General features: G+C 37.8%; 1 protein-coding gene across 7 annotated transcripts in view; it reads right to left on the reverse strand.

Moving 5' to 3' along the window:
* Nucleotides 1–25,147, reverse strand: part of LOC108927245 (RNA binding protein fox-1 homolog 1-like) — a 244,529-nt gene that overhangs the window by 21,740 nt on the left and 197,642 nt on the right. For 6 of the 7 annotated variants that reach the window (XM_029246794.1, XM_029246798.1, XM_029246795.1 and 3 more), the window contains 6 exons: nt 15,977–16,120; nt 15,689–15,742; nt 14,152–14,244; nt 12,637–12,697; nt 10,691–10,744; nt 47–179 (listed from right to left, as the gene is read on the reverse strand). In XM_029246794.1, coding sequence (XP_029102627.1) covers nt 47–179; nt 10,691–10,744; nt 12,637–12,697; nt 14,152–14,244; nt 15,689–15,742; nt 15,977–16,120 — 539 coding nt within the window. The remainder of the gene's footprint in view (nt 1–46; nt 180–10,690; nt 10,745–12,636; nt 12,698–14,151; nt 14,245–15,688; nt 15,743–15,976; nt 16,121–25,147) is intronic. The other variant, XM_029246797.1, reaches the window with a different exon arrangement.

Consider the following 25,147-nt stretch of genomic DNA (forward strand, 5'->3'; position numbering starts at 1 on the left):
ATCCTCTCAGCGGTGCTGTGGGCTAATGTAAGAGATTGATACTCACCCGCCGTAGGCAGGAATTGGTGGCGGGGGCGCTGCTGCCCGAAATGTGTTGTAGACTGTGCGTCCGCGGCCTCTCAAGTGTGCCCCTCTGTACGCAGCTGCTGCTGTTGCAGCGGGATACGGGAAGCCTGGCACTGCAAGGAAGAAAATAGGGAAGAGAAAACACTCAGGTGGATTCTGTTTAACAGGGAAGTGAGAAGAAGTGACTGAGACAACTTACATTTTTTCATTTAGCTGATGCTTTTCTCCAGAGCAACCTACAATGTTAAGGTTACAATTATTTACCCATTTACACAGCTGGGTAGTTTTACTGGAGCAATTTAGGGTAAATACATTGCTCAAGGGTACTACAGTCAGAGGTGGGGATCAAATCTGCAACCCTTGGGTCCAAACGCAAAAAATCTAACCATTACACTACCAGCTGCCACCACACGCACTACAACTTCCACTTTATCCATAACACTATTTACATTTACATTAGGTTTACATTTATACATATAGCAGATGTTTTTCTCCAAAGAGGCATATGACTCTGAGAAAACCAAAGTGCATCTCTCCAACAGATGGGGAGATACAAATGCTCTATAATGTTCAACTTTCATTTTCAAGACAGAAGAAATAGTTTCATATAATGTCATATAACTTCTCACGGAATTGAAGTGCACTAAATATAAATTTAATGAGACTAAAGTGGCAAGAATATTCCTAAATATAAACCTTGGCTTAAGCAAAACGTGCTGACAATGTGAACTTGGGCTTTGATAGAAATGAGGATACAGGGACAACAGAATTATTTGTACCCTTACAGTTTTTAGTTGCTGAGCATCAGATTTTCAAATAATTACTAAACAATTCAAAATGTATTTTACACATAAATGAAAGCATTCCTGTCAAAGTACACCGAGCATATAGTAGAGGTGAAGATACACAAAAGGACTTCACAAATACTGCTGGGTCCCCAAAACACATTGTAAGAGTATAGTTTTTTAATTAACCAAAATAATAACATAGCAATAAACATGTGCACATTAACATATGCAAATTATTTAAATATGCTGTTTGAATATGTATGAATATACACAGAGTGTATGTTGCTATAGTGACAGCAGATATGAAAAAAGCACACCAGAGATTCATTTTAGTTTGTTATGACAATAAGCCCGTTTTCTTTTTATCAACTTAATCACACAGGAGGCACACATTTAGAGACATTAAGAAGGAAATTAATAATTAATGCTTAAGTTTAAGCACCCCACTACTCTATAGATGCAAAAGGAATTTCTCTCTGCTTAGTTCAACTGAAGAATCGTCTGACAATTTATAGGTATTTACCAATATGGATATATGAATTTTAAGAAGAAATATATACAAATATATACGGAAGAAGTTGACATATAAATGTGAAACTCTCACTCACACACACACACACACACACACACACACACACACACACACACACACACACACTGCTTGAACCGCTTGTCCCATACAGGGTCACGGGGAGCCAGAGCCTAACCCGGCAACACAGGGCAAAGGGCTGTAGGGGGAGGGGACACACCCAGGACGGGATGCCAGTCCATCGCAAGGCACCCCAAGTGGGACTCGAACCCCGGACCCATTGGAGAGCAGGACCCGGACCAACCCCACCCCACCCCACAAATGTGAAACTTATAAATAATATATAATTTATATATATGAATATGTATGGGGGTGCGGTGGCGCAGTGGGTTGGACCGCAGTCCTGCTCTCCAGTGGGTCTGGGGTTCGAGTCCCGCTTGGGGTGCCTTGCGACGGACTGGCGTCCCATCCTGGGTGTGTCCCCTCCCCCTCCGGCCTTACGCCCTGTGTTACCGGGTTGGCTCTGGTTCCCCGTGACCCCGTATGGGACAAGCGGTTCTGAAAATGTGTGTGTGTGTGTGAATATGTATGAAACTTCTTTCTATATACACACATATATATAGAAAGAAGTTTCATACATATTTATCTATATAGCTATACATGGATGAAAATACATCTTGTATATATACATTTACAAAATATATGTTGAAAGTTACAAATGGCAATCTATAATTAATTTAACATGGATTTCTGTTATAGTTCCTTTCCATATATTTTAAATTTTTGTAGTGGGAGTACTCTGTGCATGCTGTGTGTTGGGCAATTTTTGATTAATTACCTTCCTGCAAAATGACATCGCTTAGAGAAATTGACATAGCCCTGATTAATTAACTTTTTATGTGAGGTAGATGCTCAGAGAAACATAACGTGTGGTAATTGAATCCTATTGCAATTCCCCCTTTAAGGTAAATAAGATAATTGCTCAGGAGCTCAAAATGTGTTAAATGATGCTTTACGTTCTGATTTTTTTCTTTCATATTTATAATTTGAAGGGAACATTCATTTAAAGATGGGTATAATTATTGTGTCATTATAAGATAAAATACGAAATTGTCACAGTAAGACATAAATTAACAATAGCAATTTTCTTTGTACAGAGGAAGGTCAAGAAGCAAGACTGAGCCACCACTAAGTACTGGGGACATTGATGAGACAAAGAACATGATTTAACAGATGATGGAACAATGGCAGAATCACATAACTTTTGGGGTTTCTACAGGCCAAGACGTAAAATTACACTCAAAATTACTACTCAACATTTCTGAGGCCTGAAAAAAACATTGAATTCACTCTAAAACCTGAAAACAACACTTGAATGTGATAAAAGAGAACAGCCGTTATGGAAAACCATGTGGCATCTCCTACTTACTGTGGAAAACTGAAAATCAGTAACTAAGACATATTTTCTACTGCAGCAAACACTTCAGGATATCTCAGCACCTTGGCAACCCCCTTAGGAATTATGGCTTTCCCTAATTTCAGAGATTGTCTTCATCTATTGCTGCTGGCTGGCAACTTGTGAGCTGTGGTTAGTGTGGATCTGTAGGTTACCACTTCAATATCAACTGAGCACATATGTGAGAAATGATATCCTAAGACTTTAAACATTTAGCAAAACAAGGGGTATCAGCCAGCCAGTACTATGTGAATCAAGAATTTAAATAATGTGAATAAGTAAAGTATACATTACATTAATTTGTATGAAAAATTATGTTTGCATGGGCATAGCTACACCCTGACTTATTTTCAGATCACCAATAAAATTATTTGTGCAGCAGAGGATCAATTTCACACTCTTAGAGTGAAAATACCGCCAAAAAAACATGAGGGCAACATGTGCTGAAAGAGGGTATAAACTCTCAGCCCTAAACAGAAACATTAATCATATTCTTCATGTACAACTTTGTCGTACCTCTACTTGGGTTGTAAGCTTCAATCTGCAGCTACCGTGGAGTCCTGTTTTGTCATATAATATCAAGCCACTCTAATTTCTATCCTTTGCTAATAACACACACACACACATTGTCTGAAACCGCTTGTCCCAAGCAGGATCGCGGTAAACCGGAGCCTAACCTGGCAACACAGGGCCCAAGGCTGGAGGGGGAGGGGACACACCAGGACAGGATGCCAGGCCGTCACAAGGCACCCTAAGTGGGACTCAAACCCTAAACCTAGAGCAGGACCCGGTCAATCCCGCTGCGCCACTGCACCCTCTTTTTTGCTAATAACATCATTCAATATTATATTAGAGGTTTACTCAATAATACGGAAAAATTGCCTATCTAAAGAAACACAGCCACATTCATTTTGTGTACAGATGGAAACACACAGATGCAAACACTAATCCCTGAGCACGATTATGACTAATATGCATACCAAGATGCCATAAGAGAGGGGGCACAAACCTCAGGACAGCAGCAGTGCCAAAAAGGACTGTCAGAGAAACAGATTTTGAGTAGATCCATGTTTAGCCCTAAAACTGAGAACAGAGGGAGTATAAAGGGCAGCTGATGCAAGGTACTATAACAGCAGGCTGTATGGTAGAAAAGGAGTGTCTGAAGTTTAATTTCAATGATAGACTGGGTTTAATGGGTTTTATCTGCTATGTGACATCGGATTCATAAAAGGTGCAACAGTATTTCAATGGATGAATATGAAATGCAAACATGATAATGTCTGTAGGTAAAGGGATTACTAATAATCGTAAACCATTGGTACTGCACAGCCTGTGCCTCCAATTATGCAGCTATACATCTTTAAATGGTTTATTTAATTTGAAACTGCACTGGAAAGAGAGAGCCAGATAAACATTAATGTGGCCAAAATACCGGTTATTGAGCATAACATGTAATGTTGGTTGTTCGCTGTAGGGCTTCTTTTTGTCCCCAAATTACAGAGCAATACATTAGGTCTTTCCACCACACTGGCTTTTGTCAAAACACGGCACACTTTTCAAGTGTTTCCTTTTTTTCCGATTAATTAGTGACACTCAAGGTTCTCTGAAATTCTTTAGAAGGATTAATAACTATTGACCTGGAAACTTATTTTAACTATTAGTTTAATTAAAGAAGCTGATGGAAGTTTTATCAGGGAGTATGCTTTGATTGAAAATTTTGGAGGCATATGAATTAACTTAATCACGTGTTAGCAATAATGGCTGGTCTTTATTACTGATCTGGATGTCGCATTTCGTTCTGTTTCTTACATGGTTATGTACTGAGGACAGATTGCCCACAGCTCATGCAAGAATTATTTCCCATTGCAAAAAGTTCAGAGATGTATATGAGTGCTGAAGAGGTAAAGCTAATCTAAGCTCTAGTGGATCACTAACTTCCAGACAGGCAGACAGCAACTGGCGAGGCTGGGGAAATTCACTTCCAGCACCTGCACAGTCAGCACTGGTGCTCCTCAGAGATGTGTGCTCTCTCCACTACTCTTCTCCCTGTACACAAATGACTGCACCTCCAAGAGCCCCTCTGTGAAGTTCCTGAAGTTTGCAGATGACACAACAGTTATCGCCCTCATCCAGGATGGCGATGAGTCTGCATACAGGAGGGAGGTTGAGCAGCTGGCCGGTTGTTGCAGTCAAAACAACCTGGAGCTGAAAACGCTCAAAACAGTGGAGATGATTGTGGACTTCAGGAGGAACTCCTTAGCACCCCCCCCCACCATTCTCAATAACATCGTGTCAACTGTGTACTCCTTCAGGTTCGTGGGTCCCACAATCTACCAGAACCTGAAGTGGGACACCTATATTGACTCCATGGTGAAAAAAGCCCAACAGCGGATGTACTTCCTTCACCAACGGAAGAAGTTCAACCTGCCACAGGAACTGCTGATCCATTTCTACTCGGCGGTCTTTGAGTCCGTCCTGTGCACTGCTATAACCGTCTGGTTTGGCTCGGCTACCAAATCGGACAGAGATAGGCTACAAAGGACATTCAAGACGGCTGAGAGGATCATTGGTGCACCCCTTCCTACCCTTGAGGTCCTGTACAAGTCCAGAATGAGGAAGCAGGCGAGCAAAATCTTCACTGATCTCACACACCCTGGGCACAAACTCTTCGCACTCCTCCCCTCTGGCAGGCGTTACAGAGCGCTGCCTGCCAGAATGACCAGATATAAGAACAGTTTTTCCCCTCAGGCATCACTCTCATGAACAGTTAACACTCCCCTATAGGTGTCTGTCAGGGCAACATCCCATCACTTTTGTAATTTACTTCTTCTTATTTATTTACTTTCTTAGTATTTATACTAATATTTATACTCCCGTGTTTGTATACTCTGTAAATATGTTTTTTATTTATTCTGTAATTCTGTATCAGCTGTTTGTTGTCTGTAAATACCGGAGGCACCTAGAATCACAGCAAATTCCTTGTGTGCGTCAGCATTCTTGGCCAATAAAACACCGGTGGCAGCAAAGCATGGAGGAGGCAGGGCTTGAAGGCATATTGGGATGGTGAGCAATTAAGAAGGAGTTAAACGGGCAGAATTAAGAAGCATTTTTATCAAGAGAATGATGCCTTTGCAGAGTGTGGACTGGCATAGACAAAAGAGGAAAGAGAGGGCCAGAAAGTGGGCAACTTTTTTAGCCTGTGGCCTAAACTGAGTACCCCCTAAAATTTATAAGCATTGTCTCTACAACTACCTATTGAAGTGACACAAAAACGGTAAAATAGGTAAATAAAAAGCAGATGGTGGTGAGGTACTAACAAAAGGTTTCAGGAAGAAAAATAGATGTGCATCCACACCATCTATTCAGCATTACTAATTATAATAATTCCAACATAATGATCATCGACAACAAGAGGTAAAGCCCACCGCAACCTAAAATAGTAAAACCATGAATAGTAGAACACTTGATCTTAGTTAAGAAAGCTGAAAATAAATCAGCAAGTGGTGTTAACTAAACAATCATGTAATACCTAGAAGTATACAGTATAACACTTTGTACATCAGCAAGTAGAACCATTAGAACTTCTTGAACTATATGCTTTTTCATGCATGTGCTACCGGCTGTAAATGATAAAAATAATAATCCATTCAATTACCACTTGCCTTGGGGTCAAGTACTTTTCATTTATATCTAAACACATTACTACTTTGTAATAATAATAATAATAATAATAATAATAATAATAATAATAATAATAATAATAAGAAGAAGAAGAAGAAGAAGAAGAAGAATGTTTAAGCAGAAAAGGTCAGTCTTCAACTTTCATCAATACCCTTAAGGACCAGGTCTTTCCATTTGATATTCATTGAGATTATATTCCCTTGGTTTTTACTGTTATATTTCCAAGTTGCCAAGACATAGCAATGCATATTGCAAAACACTAAAGGGGCTTCTTTTGAATGCATTTTCGATTGATTTTGTCTCTCAAAGCACTTGTGCTCAATTCTAATTTTCCAACAACCCTCCTGATCTCCACAAAACTCTGCTGTCAAGACAACGCGAGTTGTGTATATTCAGATGGCGCATCATATGAATCTTGTAAAGCTTTTCAGGATTATTGCCTCCTCTGACTTAATATTTAACAATAAATATGTGCTTGCAGACATGATGTACAGTATATTTTAGACCTGACAAGTGTCAAGTCTGTTTACTGGCAGAAAGGAACTGGTGAAATTACCATTCAGAAATCTTTGTAAAATCGTCTCCTACTTACCTATATAGGACAATTAAAGATGCTTTAAATTAATACTTCTGAAAGACAAAATCTTTTTATACACTGTATGTATAAATGCAGACACACAATTTGTGTATGTGTGCATGTTCAAATTAAAGTTGAGGCCATTTTTTCAGGTGGTTGGTTTCTTTTCCTCCTGGAGGCTTGGGAGTTTGGGAGTTTAAAGGTTCAACGACAATTCTTGCTGATCCAACAATTGTGGTCTTCTAGGACTGAGATCAATGTTATCATCCCTGGAATCTGCTAGATCCACTCTTCCAGCTAAAGGGTCATGACCCCAAGTGCTCCTGTTACCAGTGGAACTACTTTGATTTTCATCTTCATCTTCTTCCTCTATTAATCCCTGGTATTATCATATTCCTTTATTCTGATATATTCATCAGATGGGATTTCCATCTATCACTACCACTGTTTTTTTGTCCGTATTCATTATCATTATATCTGATTGCTTTAGTAGTCATTATTTGTTTATTTGTTTTGATCCGGAAGGTTCATTGGATCTTACATCTGTTGCTTCCTACCACTCTCGGGTATACTGGGGTATATGGTATGTATATTCAGTTAAAGAGATAAAAGAAAGCTTTCTCTTTAGGGTGTAAGGCACGGTACACATACACACAGTGGTGCAACAAAGTAAAAAAAAAAAAAAAGGGATTGCTTTTCAACAGTACTGATGGATCGAAGTGAAAATAACAAAGAAAACACTGATCACATTTTGCACTGATCTGTAGTACTTAAACAAAAATTTCCTTCTGCAGAATCAGTGAGTACACCACTACTTTTGTCCTTGCATCAAATGCCTGAAATTAGAATCAGGTACTGAAAGATCATTAAAGAGCATCTTGGAGGGCACTACCTTATATAAACATCAAAAACCTGTGGTCTAGTTTGGTCTTAGCAATGGAGGTTTATGGTTACATCATGCTAAGATCAAAAGAGCTCTGTGAGACCCTCAGATAAAAAACGGATGAGGTACACTATCAGTATACAGTACAGTATCAATCTGGGAAGGGATTTAAAGCCATTTCCAAGCAGCTTTTTGTCAATTGTTTCACTCTCTGAAAAAAACATCTACAAAATCACTAAAATTTTAAAGCACTTGCAATATTTCCAGGAAGGTCATCCACCAAATTCAGTCCAAGAGCTGACCGAAAGATGCTGCAGAACATCTCCAAGAACCCCAGGATAGCATCAAGGGATTTACAGGCAAATTCTGTTTCAGTCAAAGTCAAAGTGCATGAGCCAACCATTTGAAAGAGACTGTACAACTTTGCCCTACAAGCAAAACCAGGAAGGAAGAAACCTCTGCTCTCAAAAAAGATTTTAGATGCATGATTGAAGTTTGCAAGACAACACCTCAATGAAGATCAGGACTACTGGAACAGTGTGGTCTGAATGTAACAGACAAAGATGAGCTGCTTGGCCACAATACCTGATATTAGCCAACATCTACCTTTGGCCAAAAGAACCTCAAATATAATCTAAAGCATGGCGATTGAAGCATTATGGTTTAGGGTTGCTTTTCTCCCTCAGGTTTTGGCCAGCTTGCCATCATAGCGAGCCATGAATTTCACATTGTACTTGAAAGTATTTAAGGAGTATGTGAGGACATCTATCAAAAAACTGAAACTCAACCGCAAGTGGACCTTGCTACAAAACAATAACACTCAAGCAAATTTACAAAAGAATGTCTCAAAAAGAAGAATTCAAGGGTTATTCAGTAGCCAAATTAAAGCCTAGATCTTAACACTTGCTGTGGGGAGGACTTGAAGCGGGTTGCACATGCAAGAAAAATAACACAGTTAAAGGAATTTTAACCACTCTACTTGCTGATGTACAAAGTATTGTATACTACCAGGTATGACATGATTGTTTAGTTTATACCAGTTGCTGATTTATTTTAAACTTTTTTGAGTAAGGTCAAGTGTTCTGCTATTCATGGTTTTACTATTTAAGGTTACAGTGGGCATCGCAGTCACAGACTTTTTTATAGGCCTAAGAAAACTGATAGGTTATAGGTCCATTCCATATGCGTGAGGAAGTCTGTAACAGAGCAAGTAAACTGAGAGTAAATTTGAGAGTTCAACATGTAAAGATCCTATTGACCACTCGCATGATTTCCAAGGGAGAGGAAAGAATTAGGGTGTTAGCGTTAGCTATTGACTTGTTCTATGCTTGTCTGTGGGGTACAAACATGGGTAGAACAGGCAGACTCTACACTCTCTGAGCTGAATTTGAATCCTACACTCACTAAGCAGCTTGGGAGCTCTGAGGCACCAGTACTGCAGAACACAGTGATTAATTTTAATTTTTCAAGTCTTATATTACACAGGGCAAAGGGTGCGGTGGTGCAGCAGGTTTGGCTAGTGCCTGCTGTGTGGCGAGCCTGGGATTCGAACCCTGCTTGAGGTGCCTAGCAAGGGACTGGCGTCCTGTCGAGGGTGTGGCTGGCCTTGTGTACTGTGTTGCTAGGTAGAGCTCTGGTTTGCTGTGATCCTGTTCGAGAGAAGCAATTGTAGATGCTGGTTTTAAGTCTTGCATTATGTGGATGTGGAGTATATTCAAGCATGTGTGTTATCTGTATTATCATGTGACTGAACAAAAGTAGTTCTATTTAATAGAGGCATGATATATTAATAATTTTACAAATGCCGCATCACGAGAGACAGCAGGCCACATGAGGCCCTCGGTCCACATGTTTGACATCCGAACTCTTGAGAAAAGCACCTATCATAGACCTCGTTTGTGAACTATTAAAGTCTGTAAACAGTTAAAGATGTAGAAGTTGGTGTGGATAAATGCAAGTGGGAAGGAACTGAAAGTTCGTCACTACAGGTTAGGAGTGAGCAAAAAATATAGTTCATTCTTTCAAAGCAACTAAATGAGACTTTACAAAGTTGGAGAAGCCGCTTCATCTTTGTATTTTAGATTGTGACACAGATTTAATCAATGATCTGTGGTGTTTATACAAAGCATACATCACAATTTCTGCTACATTTCTTCACTGGCATTCTTTCCTGATGTCTAATTCATGTTTTTATGATATGCAGTTTATTCCTTTATTGGCTGTGTTAATTTTAGTCATTGTAAACATGTTGTATCCTCATGCTACTTTCGTTATGAAAATTATTATGGCGCAAGAGCTTTGAAAAGATGTTGATCTAGCTGTTGTGCTTATCTTGAGAACATGGCTAGATCTGTGCACTTCGTTCGTAAATTCAGAGCGTGACTACTTTCCAGAGGGATCCGTGCAAAATCAACCAAACACAAGTTATCTAAATTGCAGCATCATGGCAACTCAAGGCATAAAAAAATATCATATAAAGCATTAGCTTAGCTCAAGTGATTGCACACACTGTGTTAATGGAGCCAAGTTTCATTCTGTGAACCACTGCAAGCTTTAAAAATTTCCTCATAAAACAGAGCCCTGTAATGTTTGACACATGCGTCTTAACATTTAAAATCATGACGCACTACAATTAAAAAGCTGTCAGACACTGAGGTAAATCTATTGATAACTAATAAACAAGAATTTTTTTTTTAATGTTTCTACTTACCTGCATAGAATTCTGGGCTGTACACTGCACCCACCACTGGATTCAACTTCCAGCCTGACAATAAATGAGAACCACATTAAGACAGCATCTCAGCCTCTTCACCTTTACAACAGATTTTGGTTCATATGTAAAATAATATTCTTTTAATCAAAAGCATGTAAAAGTGGACATGAGAAGTTACATTTTTAATACCATCATAAATGACATCATCTCAAGTTATTCTGAAGAGAAGAAAATCAATTGTCAACCAAAGGAATCCTGGTAATGTATACCGCAGAGGGCCAGGGGTTAGTGGTGAAAGTGAATCTGACAGATTCTTTTCAGACTTTAACTTCTACTAATGGCGTCTCAATTTGTCCAAGAAAAATCCACAGTGAAACTGGTCGATGCTTGCAGCTGAAAGGTTGTCTCATTTTTCATCCACACCCCCACACCGTCTTCTTTTCCGATGGCTGCATCCGCCTCCTTTTCCTGGGGCTGTCGAGGCCTGGGCTTCCATTTATCATGGAAATAACGGCAATTAAACTTTACTTTGTCTGGTCCGTGAGCTGTGTGCTAGCCCATAACTGTGTGGGTTAATCATGTGTGACGGGAGCCGTCGTGCTGCTGTCTGAAGAACCCCAAAAGCAAGATCACTATTCAAGGGCTGACTGAAGACCACCCGGCCCTTTGGAAGAGCCTTTTGATTGTCCACAGGTTAGAAGGTTATCTGTCCATCTCTACATCCTTTTATACGTATCTATATGAGTGCTTCATGAATCACATTACATTGTTTGTGAAATATGACACCTGTTCTATAGTAAAATTAGAATTGCCTCTAATTACAAGCTTCCATCTGCATTCCTTAATGCATTTTGATTTTTCTTCAACAAACTCGATTTGAGAGATATCTTCCCTTTCAAAGGTTTTTTCTTCCAAATTTCAAATGCTAATGAAGATCACAGGCGATGTTCTACAGTTCATCGTTCACAGTTTACAATTTTTGTGAGCGGAAAAATGTAACAGGCCAAATTACATCATGTTTCTCAAAAATACAGAAGTAGAAGAGTTGACCGGACACTTTTTCAATCTCTTCTGTGTACATAATACACAGTAGTACAAGGTATATATCATTTTCATAGTAGAAATGAAAACAATATTTGGAAAATATTTGTTGACAAAATCTTTTTTTTCTTTTTTTGCGTAATTTTTGCATTTGGAAAATTAGTGTAGCATCCTAAACACTTCACTGCAGCAAATTCAGAAAAAAATAGTTCTTTGTGAAGTGCACCACAGAGGGAAATCAATGATAACGGTACCTTAAAGACGTGTTGTAAATCTGTGCTGTAAAAAATGTCTTCTAAATAATGTATAGTATATTCTCATGAGACCCAGCAATTCATTTTTGTGCACTCTAGAGGACACATTTCAACTTAAGTCTTGCTGAAACTTATACATGACATTGAATGCTTTCAAATGATAAATATTTGGACAGGGGATTGAACAGCTTCCAAGAAATCCTTGAAATATATACATATACAATAAATACACTTTAACATCTGAGCAAAATAGAAGATCAGCATTCAACCAAAAAGTAAAGAAAACATATTTCTGCTTGTTTATCTCTATAAGAACTGTATAATTTAGTACATACACAGTAACATAGTTAATCCCGTGTAAACTGTGTGGGTAAAAATAAATGGGTATTAAAGGCAAAACTTAGTTCCTGAGAGCTAAGTTGAAGCAAATTTTATTGTAGTTGGCAAATAAACCTCTATACTCAACTTATTCTCTTGAATGAATCCATTTACTTAAATTTCTAAAGTGTGAACTCAACCCTCTAGGGCTGTAGTTGAAAAACACTACTTGAGGAGATGCAATCCTTTTGCAATGCATTATGTAAATGCTCATTTTGTTTGTAAATAATGAAAACAGAAACATTAAGACGACAACATTAAAAGACTTACCATTTGCATAAGGATTAACTGTTTTTTTATTTGTCATTACCCGTGCTGTTGCATTATTAACCTAAACCAAAAAGACATCAAACAATCAAAATCTGACTTTAAAACCATTGTTTAATGCAATTTAAGAGTGCATGCATTAGTCATTAAAATTTGTACACTAATAAAAAAATCAAATTGCAATGTATATCAATATCAAACCATTCAACATTCATTCAAATGAGTACAAATTTACAGCACAATGTAAACGATTACACATCTACTTCAAATGACTTTACCCAAACTACAATTTATCAGCATGTTTTAATGTCAGCATGCAATAGTAATGTTTACAAAGAAGAAGTAAAATACATATAACATGCGATGAAAAAATAAGAGACTACTGTTAAAACAAAATAATAACAGTAATAAAACGAAATAAATAAATAAAGAGGGAGAAACAAGTAAGGCTTGGTGCAACATAACCCTTGAGTAGAAAAGTATTGCTAAAAGCCACAATTACCATTCAAACACTTAGAACAAGAGCTTTTTGTTTCATCCCAATAATAATAAAAAGAATAGCAAACATTCCATTGTGAACCACTGCTAACAAAGGATAAAAATTGGGTGCATTATTTAACACAATAATGGAGTTAACAGTCTGAGTGAGATGTGCTATTATGCATCATTTCAGTCCAATCAATGTCTCTCAGGTTGCTAAACATATATTCCAGTACAGGCACACCAATTTAATCTGGCATAATAAACATTAAAAAAATTCATGTGGTATCAGCGCTTAAATACGTGAAACGGCAGATGGACTTCTTCACTTACCATTCAGCACCATTGCCAGCATGTGTGTGTAATTACCATGGTTACTGAAAGTTTCGTGAGTGCCCTACATGTTATCATCGGGAAGGAGGAAAATAAACACCACTTAATATTGGAAACACCCTAAATTGAAATGATGTAAACTGTGTATGTGATCTGCGTTTTTTTTTTTTTTTTCAGTTTTGCTTGTTTGTATTTCCTTAAGAATGCAGTAAGTAAGTTTTTGGAAATAAATAAATAAACATAGAACTCAAACAAAGAACTCATGGCATACAACTGTAGATGTATTGCTTTCAGTTAAAATACGCTAAGATGGTTGACATTTAGGTGTATCCAGCTCACTATTTTAATAAACTGCATGTCCCTATTTAACCTAGAAATGATGCGCCTAGTTGAAGACACAACTTTTGGCAGTTTCAGAATTTATTCCACCCTTTCTTTAAAGGAGGATTGGCAAAGAAAATGACAAATGTAACAACCTACTTATATCTATAACAGGAAAATAAGAGAAGTTAGCAAGTTCATAAAAGAGAAGGGAGCAATAAAATACACTAAGATATATAAGTGCACACATACAAATAAATGAATAAATAAATAAAAAATAAATGGAAGCGTGAGAACATGAGCTAAGCAATGCATCTGAAACAACAAAATGAGTGTGAAGCAGACATTTAAAAAGATAAGTAAGGAAGTATTTTTAACATGCACCTCTATTTTACGGCCTTCTACCACCGTGCCGTGTAATTTCTCCCTCGCCCTGTCCGCATCAGCACTATTTTCAAAAGTTACAAAACCAAATCCCTGCATGCAGGCGGGAGAAGGGGGAAACAACATGCTCATTATTAAATCAGTCATTTAAAATAAACTTACTACATATTACAGTTTTTTTTCGTGGAGACTGTTCTTTGCGCTTTCCATAACATTTTTCTGTACATGCAAATAATAATAATAATAATAATAATAATAATAATAATAATAATAATAACTGATTGATCAACAGATGTTTAAAAGTTTTGAAAAAAAATTGTATGTCAACTGTACACTCTCTGTTTAACAGAGAGATTCTAAACCACATAAAAGCAGTAAAGAAATAATACAATATTCTTAATACATTAACAACAACAACAACAACAATAATAATAATAATAATAATAATAATAATAATAATAATAATAATAATAAAAAGAAACAACTGAATTTTTGGTAAAATTCACATTTTCTGTCATGTTGTAGGGGATTACAATAAATGTTCCAATGCTGAATTAATAAGATTTTCAGTTATTGCCAAACTTGACAATGCAAAACAAATTATTAATATATTTTCACTTCTACATCTGAAAAATATACCTCTTAAGTTAACAATAGAAAAAAGACAGTGACATTCCAGAAATATATTGTTTATCGCCCTAAATACGATGTTGAAAAGTTATTTTATTTTTCATCAGTCTTTAGGTTCCTGTATAAACAAAGAAAACGACACATTTTTTGTGACTGGTCTGCACAGTTACTTCATTTTAGAACTTTTGAAGGTTTTTAATGAAGAAGTAAGAAAGTTGTAACCTAGCTTTTAAAAATATTATTGTTTCATTGAAACATACCAAAAAGCAGCAGATAATTTGATTTTGTGTTGCAACTTGCCTCAGAGCAGCAAGGAAAACAGTGTACAATACATGTAAAATTTTTTCTATTTGATTGATTAAAAAGCTGGTTGCACCACTTGCACTATTTACGTGCACCTTCTTTTTAAATCTTAAAATGTACTAAAAAACTACATTCCAGTTTTCTGAAAGTTAAGCCTGAAATCGGTAGACCGAAAGCTGACATAAAATAACTTTATTCTTTTATCCAGATAGAGAATCCAGCATAAAAGACAGACTGCTAAATGGGAATTGTACAGAGGCAAATTCCAATGCCAAGAGTTAAGTAACATACTTTATTCTACAAATACTTGTCAAAGAACATAGCAATTCTATAAGTGCAAACATTAAAAAAAAATTGATTAGATGGATCATTCAAACATAACCAATATCATTTGTCAATAGTTAGTTTTACAGGGTGACAATAACCTACTACTTTGCTACTTTGGGGTACAAAAATATATGTGTTCCTTTTAAAGGAGCAATGCTGTGTTTATCAGTATTTCAGATGTATTATCATAGATGTGAAATTCACTTTCTTGCTTCTTCATTTCTGACACTTAAATAAAAAATATAAAACCATGCACTAAAACACATTGACCACGTACCTTAGATCCTCGCTCGTTAAAAATGATTTCAACATCTAAGATTTTGCCAAATTGCTGGAAAGAAAAAGAGGGCAAATATAAAATTGATCTGTTTTATGTCTGTTTAATTTTCAATGAATGTTAAGTTATATTTCTATTATAATTATCGTTGCAAACAAAAAACAACTACTTCAGAAATATTTTGCAAAAGTTGTACTGAAAATCCAAGGAAATCTTTCTAAAACATGTTTGGGCTACTTATTTAATAGTTATTTTACAAATTATGAGAATGTGGACAATTATACTTACACCAAACATTTGCCTGAGATCTGGATCTCGAAACCTGAAAGGAATATTGGAGACATGGAGCCGCTTTGGCTGTGTCTTGCTGTCTGTGTTTTCTGAGGACTGTGTCTGTTGCTGACTGTCGGTCTGTGCTGAGTCGTCTGTCTGCTGAAGAAAGACAGCGGGGAAAAAAGTTAAACTGGCTGCTAAAAGCTTACATCTGTGACCATACGGCCTAACAGTTAAGGATGTGTTCTTGTAACCAATTTTAAATCCTAGAGGACATGTTGACATAGGCTACCTTTGAGTAAAGCAGCTCATTAGTTAGTATTACACACACACACATTGTCTGAGCTGCTTGTCCCATACCGGGGGTCATGGGGGAGCCGGAGCCTAACCCAGAAACACAGGGTGAAAGGCTGGAAGGGGAGGGAACACACCCAGGACAGGATGCCAGTCCATCACAAGGCACCCCAAGCAGGACTCAAACCCCAGACCCACCGGAGAGCAGGACCCAGTTCAACCCACTGCGCCACTGCACCACCGCACCCCCTTCCCTAGTTAGTATTACATGCAAGCACATTTTTACTTTAGTTCAGTAAATGCCAGAAGAGTTAATCCTAATCATACACAGTATTTTATGAATGTTTTATTGCTGATAAGTGTAGGGTGTCCTAAATGCAAGACCTGCACCTACCAGCTTTGTCATACTGATTGTAGTTCTTTATTTAATTTCTCCTTCATTTCTAACTACAGGTAGTTCACGCCTTGCGGCATATACAACTCACAATGACCCGCACTTGCAGAGACAATTGCATTAACCTTATTGTATTATTTTAGGGTCTCAAAATTTTGTCATAGGAACTGCTCCATCTACTGTATGCTACCAGAGGCTGGTTTCAAATTGATTTTTGAAATAATTCAGTCAGTGTGTTTTTCACTGAACACGTTTTATTTACTAAAACACAGTTTCATTCTCAGAGTAATTGCTCATAATGTCATAATTTCTTTTTTTTTGGTGTTGTTTTTTTAGTCACTAATGAGAAAATGTGAATATTGTGGCAGCAAAAAAGAAAAAAAGAGAAAAAATGGAACTAAAAGTGAAAATAGTATTAAACAGTCATATATTTATATTATTATTGCTGTATAATTATTTCAAAATAAAAAACGCTTGAAATTAATGAAAAGAAATTAAAAAGCTCTGTTGAATGCTATGAATTGTCCATGAAATTCTCTATATCAATCCTGTAAAAATCCAATGCATGAGAATTCATACATGTCGTTTATATATCCTAATGGGTTATATAATACAGTATAAATGGGTTTGCAACTCAACAATGAAGTCAACTTACAACAAGGTCGTTGGGATAGAGTCCTGTAGTTATGTCAAGGACTATTGAAGCTCTTTGTTAAAAAGTTACACAGTCAAAAAGTATGGTAAAAGGTCGGTATCAATCCGGTAGATTTTCTCCATTAATTGTAATTAAGAATATTTGTAGAAATATTTTATCTTTCAGAGTGGGTTTTGAAATTCTTCTTTTTTTTTTTCTCTGTTGCATATGTCACTCTTATGTTGTTATTACTTTAACATTTTAACTTTCTGTCTTTCAAACCACTCATGCCACTTTTGCAAATCATTAGTGACACCTCCTTGCTGTCGCTTGGCGTATTCTGTGGATTTCCTTGGCCATTAATTTTTTTCATAAGAAGAGTTTTCCTGAGTTTTGTAATACCCTAACTGACAAGCTGTTCACAGGACAATTGATAGCAGAACTGGAAATGTGTTTCAGTATAATAAGTTAGTAACTTCTTTTTTTTTCGTTTTGTGAAAGCTGAATTTTATATGAGTTTCTAAAAATGGTTGTTGAACTGAGATGCTGGGTAAGTCACTCATATTTCATTAATTTTTAAACATGTGAACTGTCAACAGAAATGAAAGTTTGGATTTTACCAACATGGAAACAGACAGTGTTTGAAAAGAACTGTGAAAATATATTCAGGTTAAAACACTAAAATTCATATTATCGAAACACTGTCATTGATATAAATTGTGATGTACCTGCTCCTGGACACATCATCAGTGATGTAATCTGAGGTCATGGGGTCTTTCGGGTCTTTCGATATCAGTAACCCTTACCCAGGCAAACCAGCCAGGGTTGATTAAGTCCTGGCCTGCATCCAAGCAGTGCTACCTTGAACCCACAGCTCACTTATCCTGACCCACAGCCATCTGGATGGCATGTCTGCAGCCTCAGTAACAACTCTGATGGCTTTCATCCTCTGACTGCCTGTGAAACCTACATCCTATACACTCTATACAAAGACTTCCCTGCAAAGCCCTGACAGCCTACTTTGTCCACACACCTTGTCCTGCAGCCTTTTGAGCAACAGTATTTTGATTTGCATGTAGCTGTTACTGGAAAATGGGGGGGCGTCAGGTTTGTGGCAGGTCTGGGGTTCGAGCCCTGCTTGGGGTGCCTTGGAATGGAGTGGCATCCCATCCAGGTTGTGTCCCCTCCCTTTAGGCCTTGCACCCTGTGTTGCCAGGTAGGTTCTGTCTCGCCAAGATCCTGCTAGGTACAAGCAGTTGTAGACATTGGTTGCTACTGGAAACTTGTGACTCAACATCTCGTTTTAGAACTACATTACAAATCACACACACGCATTTGCTGAAACCGCTTGTCCTGAGCAGGGTCACAGCAAACTGGAGCCTAACCCAGCAGCACAGGGCGCAAGGCTGTATGTCAATGAAACACACTCTCTCTGTCACTCACACACTATGGGTAAACCTGAACAGCATGTCTTTGGACTGTGGGAGGAAACCAGAGCACCTGGAGGAAACTCACACAGACATGGGGAGAACATACAAACTGAGCAGGGATCGAACTCACGTCCTCTTGCACCACACAGGCATTGTGAGAGAGCAGTGCTACTCACTGTGCCACCGTGCTGCCCGACACATACATACTATTCTCTTCCAAAAATTTCTTTTCCTTAAAACACTTTCCTATACTGTAAGTACTTGCAAGTAAGTTTTGGTGCAAGTAATGGGTAATGATATAATGATACTAATGTTCACCTCCTTTACAAAAATATATCGGTCACTTTGCCTATGTATCTTCTCTTTTATTTACAGCTCATGACTTAAGGGCAGCAGCTGAGTGTGGAAATGAATAAAGTGGAACTGTGTTGCTGAATTGTGTAAATGGAAAAAAAAATGTGTAAACATAGGTTTTGAACATATCCTTTATCTCTAATCCTAGTTCTACAAGTATGAGTATACAGTTTCCATCTGGCCATGGATAAATCTGGAATAATCTTTTTTTTTGTGTGAATATCCTCAAAGGTACTGCTATAAAGGAGACAGGTTTTAACACCCAATGGCACTAAAAAAAAAAACAAAAAAAAACAAATCAACATCCAGAATACAGTAACAGAAGACATGAAAATACTGAACAATAACACACTTTCATTGGTGTGGCATCATTGCTTAATCAAAATAAACTCAGATATTGAACTAGTAAAGCTTACAAACATCTGTCAAGTACAGTCACAATATAAAAAACCTCATCCTGTATCTTGGTTCATACGGACCTGCAAGTAAAAACAAAGAAATGGAAGAAACTGACATACTTGGTCTATTAAAATTTGGAACGGATTAAACAGCTCCTCCATTTGGACCATTTTCTTTTAATTAGCGATCAACAAAATGACATCATTGTGATCCTTATTAAACAATTCAATGTTAACATGAAATAGTAGTAAAATCTTTTTTTTTTGTTGTCAAAATGAGATTACAGTGTCATGAAAATAAGTTGAGGATTTGATTTTGTAATGTCTGCATGTCTGAAATTTAAATATGGACTCATAAATTAAGCTGATACTTGGTTCCCCCTGCCACAAAAAAAGAAAAAAAACTCATGTTAGACGTATAACTTGGCTTTTGCATTCAAGTACAACAGACTGACCAGCAGACTGTCTGACCCTTTAAGTCTGCTTGCCTTGCCAGTTTGCAAGTGAGTTTGCTCGGTGAGAACATTTAACCATGTGTGTGGAAATGAAGCTTGAAGACTCAACAGATGGCAGAGTCAGATTTGAGAAAAGTGTAATTAATAATGATGGATTGTGTGTTTGATGTGCTGGTTTAGTCTGAATCACATTTCCAACAGCAAGAGATGTCTTGAATAGCCTTAGCGCACATCTGACAAACATTGCTGATAGTTAAAAAATGTACTGCTGACTAAAGACTAATATGACTAATATAGCAATTCATTATGTAAGGAGGAAAGATAAACTTCACATATTATTATTATTTTTATTATAATAATAATAATAATAATAATAATAATAATAATAATAATAATATATCAGACATTTTGCATTTTTGGTAAACCCAAGAGCAGCTGTGGGAACCCTTTTACAAAAGACAACCAGAATACACCTTAACCCAGCTAAAAAAGTAAAGCTGAAGTGTGTTCAATCATTGTAGCGTCATTTAAATAAGCAGGCAAATGTTTAAGTTGTGAAAGGACAAGAGCTTTATTAACATTTTAACCAACAAAAGGCATGGAATCCAATAAGACAGGTTTGTATGGTGGTGGAAAAAAAAGAACCTTATTCAGGCACTCCTTTATATAGCTTCCTGAGAAGAAGAAACTGAGCACTAAACAGTAAGATCCCTTAAGAGAGAATACTTAGCAGAGTGTTCCTGCAGAAAGCAGATAACAATGATGTTTTTTCTGTGCAAAGACAGCACTGTGCTCTCAATCTCCATGTTAATTGGGCCCACACAACAAAGAAAAGACTGATTTTCCTTTCTACAGTGGTTGTATAAGTTGACAATACTCCTTTCTCATTGCCTCAGCACCATCTGTGTTCCTCAAGCTTTTTTTTTTTTTCCTTAAGCAATTCACACCACGATCAAGAGCTCTTTGCCTGTCTCTCAATCTTCTCTTGAACAGGCCTTTCCGGCTTAACAAGAACCCAGAGATATGGTATAAACACCAGCCTCTGTGATCTAATATAGGCTAGTGTAAGTGAATTAATACATAAATAAATGAGCAAGCAAGAAAGTTTAATTATGCCTGTGGAGTCATCAACCATGATAAAAAGCATGAACTACATGTACTCTTAAAATGAACAGAGTATTGTGGGAAGATGAATATGGGGCTTTAGGTGAATATCTGTTTTACTGGTATTGTGTGACAGCTCAGGGGGTTGCCTTTATGATGTAGAGCCCCAACATGGAGCGGTGTGCTTGGCGTGCTCACCTTTGCATCAGCTGGCTACCTACTACAATACTGGACCTGTGATCTTCAGTATGACTTACAGCGTAATGCCCATTCCAGTTAAACATCTTAATATGTGGCTAGGAAGGTGTGGCTACATTCAAAAATTACAGTACAGGTGGTCCCCAATTTACAATGGTTCGACTTAAGATTTTTTCGACTTTACGTTGGTGATCTGGCAATAGAAACTCAGTAGCACTTCGAATTTTGAATCTAGAATTTTTCTCGGGCAAGCGATTATGCAGAGCAATATTCTCCTGCGACGCTGGGGAGCGATCTGCATCTCCCAGTCTGAGGTGTATATTAGGTGTATTAAATGCATTTTTGACTTACGATATTTCTGACTTTTGATGGGTTTCGCGGAATATAACCCATCATAAATCAGGGACCACATGTTTGTATTTCAAAATAGTTTAATATGTTACATGAAGAAAAAACATGCAGAAACAGCTTTTGTTTAAGACAAAAATTATATATTATAAAAATTCATGTATTTATGTAAATTTATGAAATGCAGTGCTATGTTCTATGCTTAAATTAGTGTAAGAGACTTGATCAGTGATACTGGAAATGTTTTACCGCCTTGTGTTTCACAACATCCATAAGAATGCAGTAGCACAATAGACCTGAGTCATTACGCTGTAAATCAGGAAATATGGGCTTTCAAGTCATAAGTGACAGGTGAAACAAGCTAGTAAAGGATTATAAATTAATAGAAATACTGTAATCATTTCTAATTAACAGCAATGAGTGAAGTATCATAAGACTCCCACCGTTTCTACATATCTTCTGCTGTAGTAAAAACACACACACATACACACACAGACAGATTTTCAATATAAAATTACAAAAAAAAAAAAAAAAAAGGTAAAACACACACACACACATATTTTCGGAACCGCTTGTCCCATACGGGGTTGCGGGGAACCGGAGCCAACCCGGTAACACAGGGCGTAAGGCCAGAGGGGGGAGGGGACACACCCAGGACGGGGGTAAAACAGTCATTAATCAAAAAAACACAGTAGTTACTTGCTACAACAGTGCTTCACATCCTCCTTTAATTTGTATAAAGTACTGCAGGTACCTGTAATTTAAAAATGCAGCAAAAAAATGCATGAAATTGAGAGGCAAATGACTGCTAAGATGTTGCAGAGGCAACTGCTCAGAGTTGGAAAGTGGATCAACCTCTGTATCATAATCAATTTCACACAAGCTGTGGACACTATACTTATCTGTGTTTACTACTCATTGATCTCATGCTGTGCTCTAAATACAAACAGTGGAAAAACTGCCATCCATTCCATATGTACATCAGCATGGGCACTGGAAAAAGAACAGTAAAGGAAGGGTTTCCACATTCCACACATTGCTATTGAAATGTAACTGCTAATAATATTTAGACAAGAAAAATACTTTGCTTTGTCAACAATTTATTCATTTGTTTATTTATTTTTGTCTGTGTGTATATGTGTGTGTGTTCACATACAGTATACAATGCACAAGAAAAGGCTCTAAGTACCATATCCATAGAAGCTGAGATCTACTACAGCAGACAGGACCAAAGTGGAGGCTGTGCAAAGATGCCCCTGAAACAGTCCAACACAAAGTAGCAGGGTGTAAGATGCAAGCAGTGACAGCGTACACTGAGAGGCATAACCAAGTGGGCAAGATGGTGTACAAGAACATCTGTGCAAAATACAGACTGAAAGTCCCCAAGTCCAAATGGTAGACAACACCAAAGGTGGTTGAAAACAACAGAGCTAAAATCCTGTGGGACTTCAAGTTCCATACTGACAAGCAGTTACTGGCCAACCAACCAGACATAGCGATACTCAACAAAGAGGAGAACAGAGCAATTGTGATAGATGTAGTAATCCCAAGTGATAGCAATATCAGGAAGAAGGAGCATGAGAAGATCGAGAAGTACCAAGGACTAAAGGAAGAATCGGAATGGATGTGGAAGGTGAAGTCCAGAGTGGTCCCAGTGGTAATAGAAACTGTGCCCCCAAACTGAGAGAGTGGTTCCAGCAGATTCTGGGAACAACATCTGAAGTCTCTGTCCAGAAGAGTGCAGTCCTAGGAATAGGTAAAATATTTTGTAGAACCCTCAAATTCCAAGGCCTCTGGTAGAGGACCCGAGCTTGAGGAAGACACACACGCGCACGCACGCACGCACGCACACACCACTCCATGTGGTGGTGACAGAGATTTTTAAAGTTTTTTTTTTTTTTAAATTAGTGGAGGCCTCGGGATTCTTATGTTTGCTCAAACTCCAGTATGTATTTAACAAGGGTCACTGCTTGCTTTAATGACCAAGCCTTTCAAGTATGAAATACAGTATGACTGTTAATGAACTGTGGCCTCATAGATAATTCCACTTTTTGTCTTTTTTTCTTCCAATTTTCCCTATTAGTCAACCACTCCGTCCCAGCGTGAAATCAATCCATTTCAAACCCAGTCAGCGAAAGGCTTTATCAACACTTCCCTAGTCAAAACTCACCTCCTGTGCACTGCATTCATTCACTTCACAGGCCCTTCCTTCCAGGATCACAGAGGCACTGCTGTCCTCCAGGAGTGGGCTTTGTGTTGCTAACATGTGTCACGTTGGGTTGTAATGGCTGAATCGTACTACCGCAGGGAAAGTGAGAAAAGGCTCAAACTGCCATTTAACCAGACTCGCCTCAACTTAAACGTCTGTCAAATATTGTCAGGTATACATAAAATTTTGCTTCGGTTGAATAGGGAACACAAAAACTGATTTTTTCCCTACACTGAACACAGAAAAAAAAAGTGTATATATCAGCTTTTCAGTTGTATAGGATTTCATAAGAGACTTACAGAAAGTACTGTTTGTTTTGTTTATTGCATTGGCTCGGAACGTGTTCTGTTTGCTGACCACTGATATGGCTCCAGTATCTAATAAGAGAGAAGCCTGCGAGCAGACTTACACTTTTGGTTTCTGAAAACACATGCCAGGCAAAGATGAGGGTGCTGAAAGCTGAGAGCCAGTTGTTGCTAATTCATGTAGCTAGTTATGTATACTGTGTGTACATTTCACATACATAATGAAAAAGACCCAGAAAAAGATATTGAATCACCATCTAAAATTCTGCCTAAAGACAATTTTCTGTAATGCCTACACAGTGGAAAAAATAGCTCTTCTACGCCTCCTCCACTCCTCCTGGAGAAATGACTACAGGGCGACATAGTGTGAGTAGGCCACGGTTCCAAGAGCCCCACAATGACACCTCACAGAACAAATATGAATATTTTCTTCACACAGTGTTCTGAAGATATTATGTCCCCACCAACTGTTTTGCAAGTTACTGCTCCACGTTTACTTAAATATTAAACTCACAGATGCTGTAATTATAGAAAGCTATAGAAATGTGAACCCTGTACCCAGCAGGTTTTGAGCCATTACTATCACATGGTTTGTTTGATTCGTTGTTTGGTTAGGATCGTGGTGGCGCAGTGGGTTGGACTGGGTCCTGCTCTCCCGTAGGTCTGGGTTCAAGTGCCCCTTGGGGTGCCTTGCGACAGACTGGTATCCTGTCCTGGGTGTATCCCCTCCCCCTCCGGCCTTATGCCCTGTGTTGCCGGGTAGGCTCCGGTTCCCCGTGACCCCTGTATGGAACAAGCGGTTTGGAAAATGTGTGTGTTGTTTGGTTCTCTTAATGAATTTGTCTGTATTAATCAGTTTATTCAGCTATGCTTGGTGGCCTGCTTATTTGAAATTATACTTTCTAAACATGCATCTCATGCTATACCAGCTAGACAATTAAGAGCAGGCCATTCGAGGTAAATTTTTTTGCTATATCTTAAACAGCATATCTCAGGATGCTGTAAGACTTGTGCTACTTTGCAGACTTTAACCCTTGAGTACTATACATTAAAATGTATGTGT

The sequence above is a fragment of the Scleropages formosus genome, chromosome 20 (assembly GCF_900964775.1).
Source record: "Scleropages formosus chromosome 20, fSclFor1.1, whole genome shotgun sequence".
Classification (NCBI taxonomy): Eukaryota; Metazoa; Chordata; class Actinopteri; order Osteoglossiformes; family Osteoglossidae; genus Scleropages; species Scleropages formosus.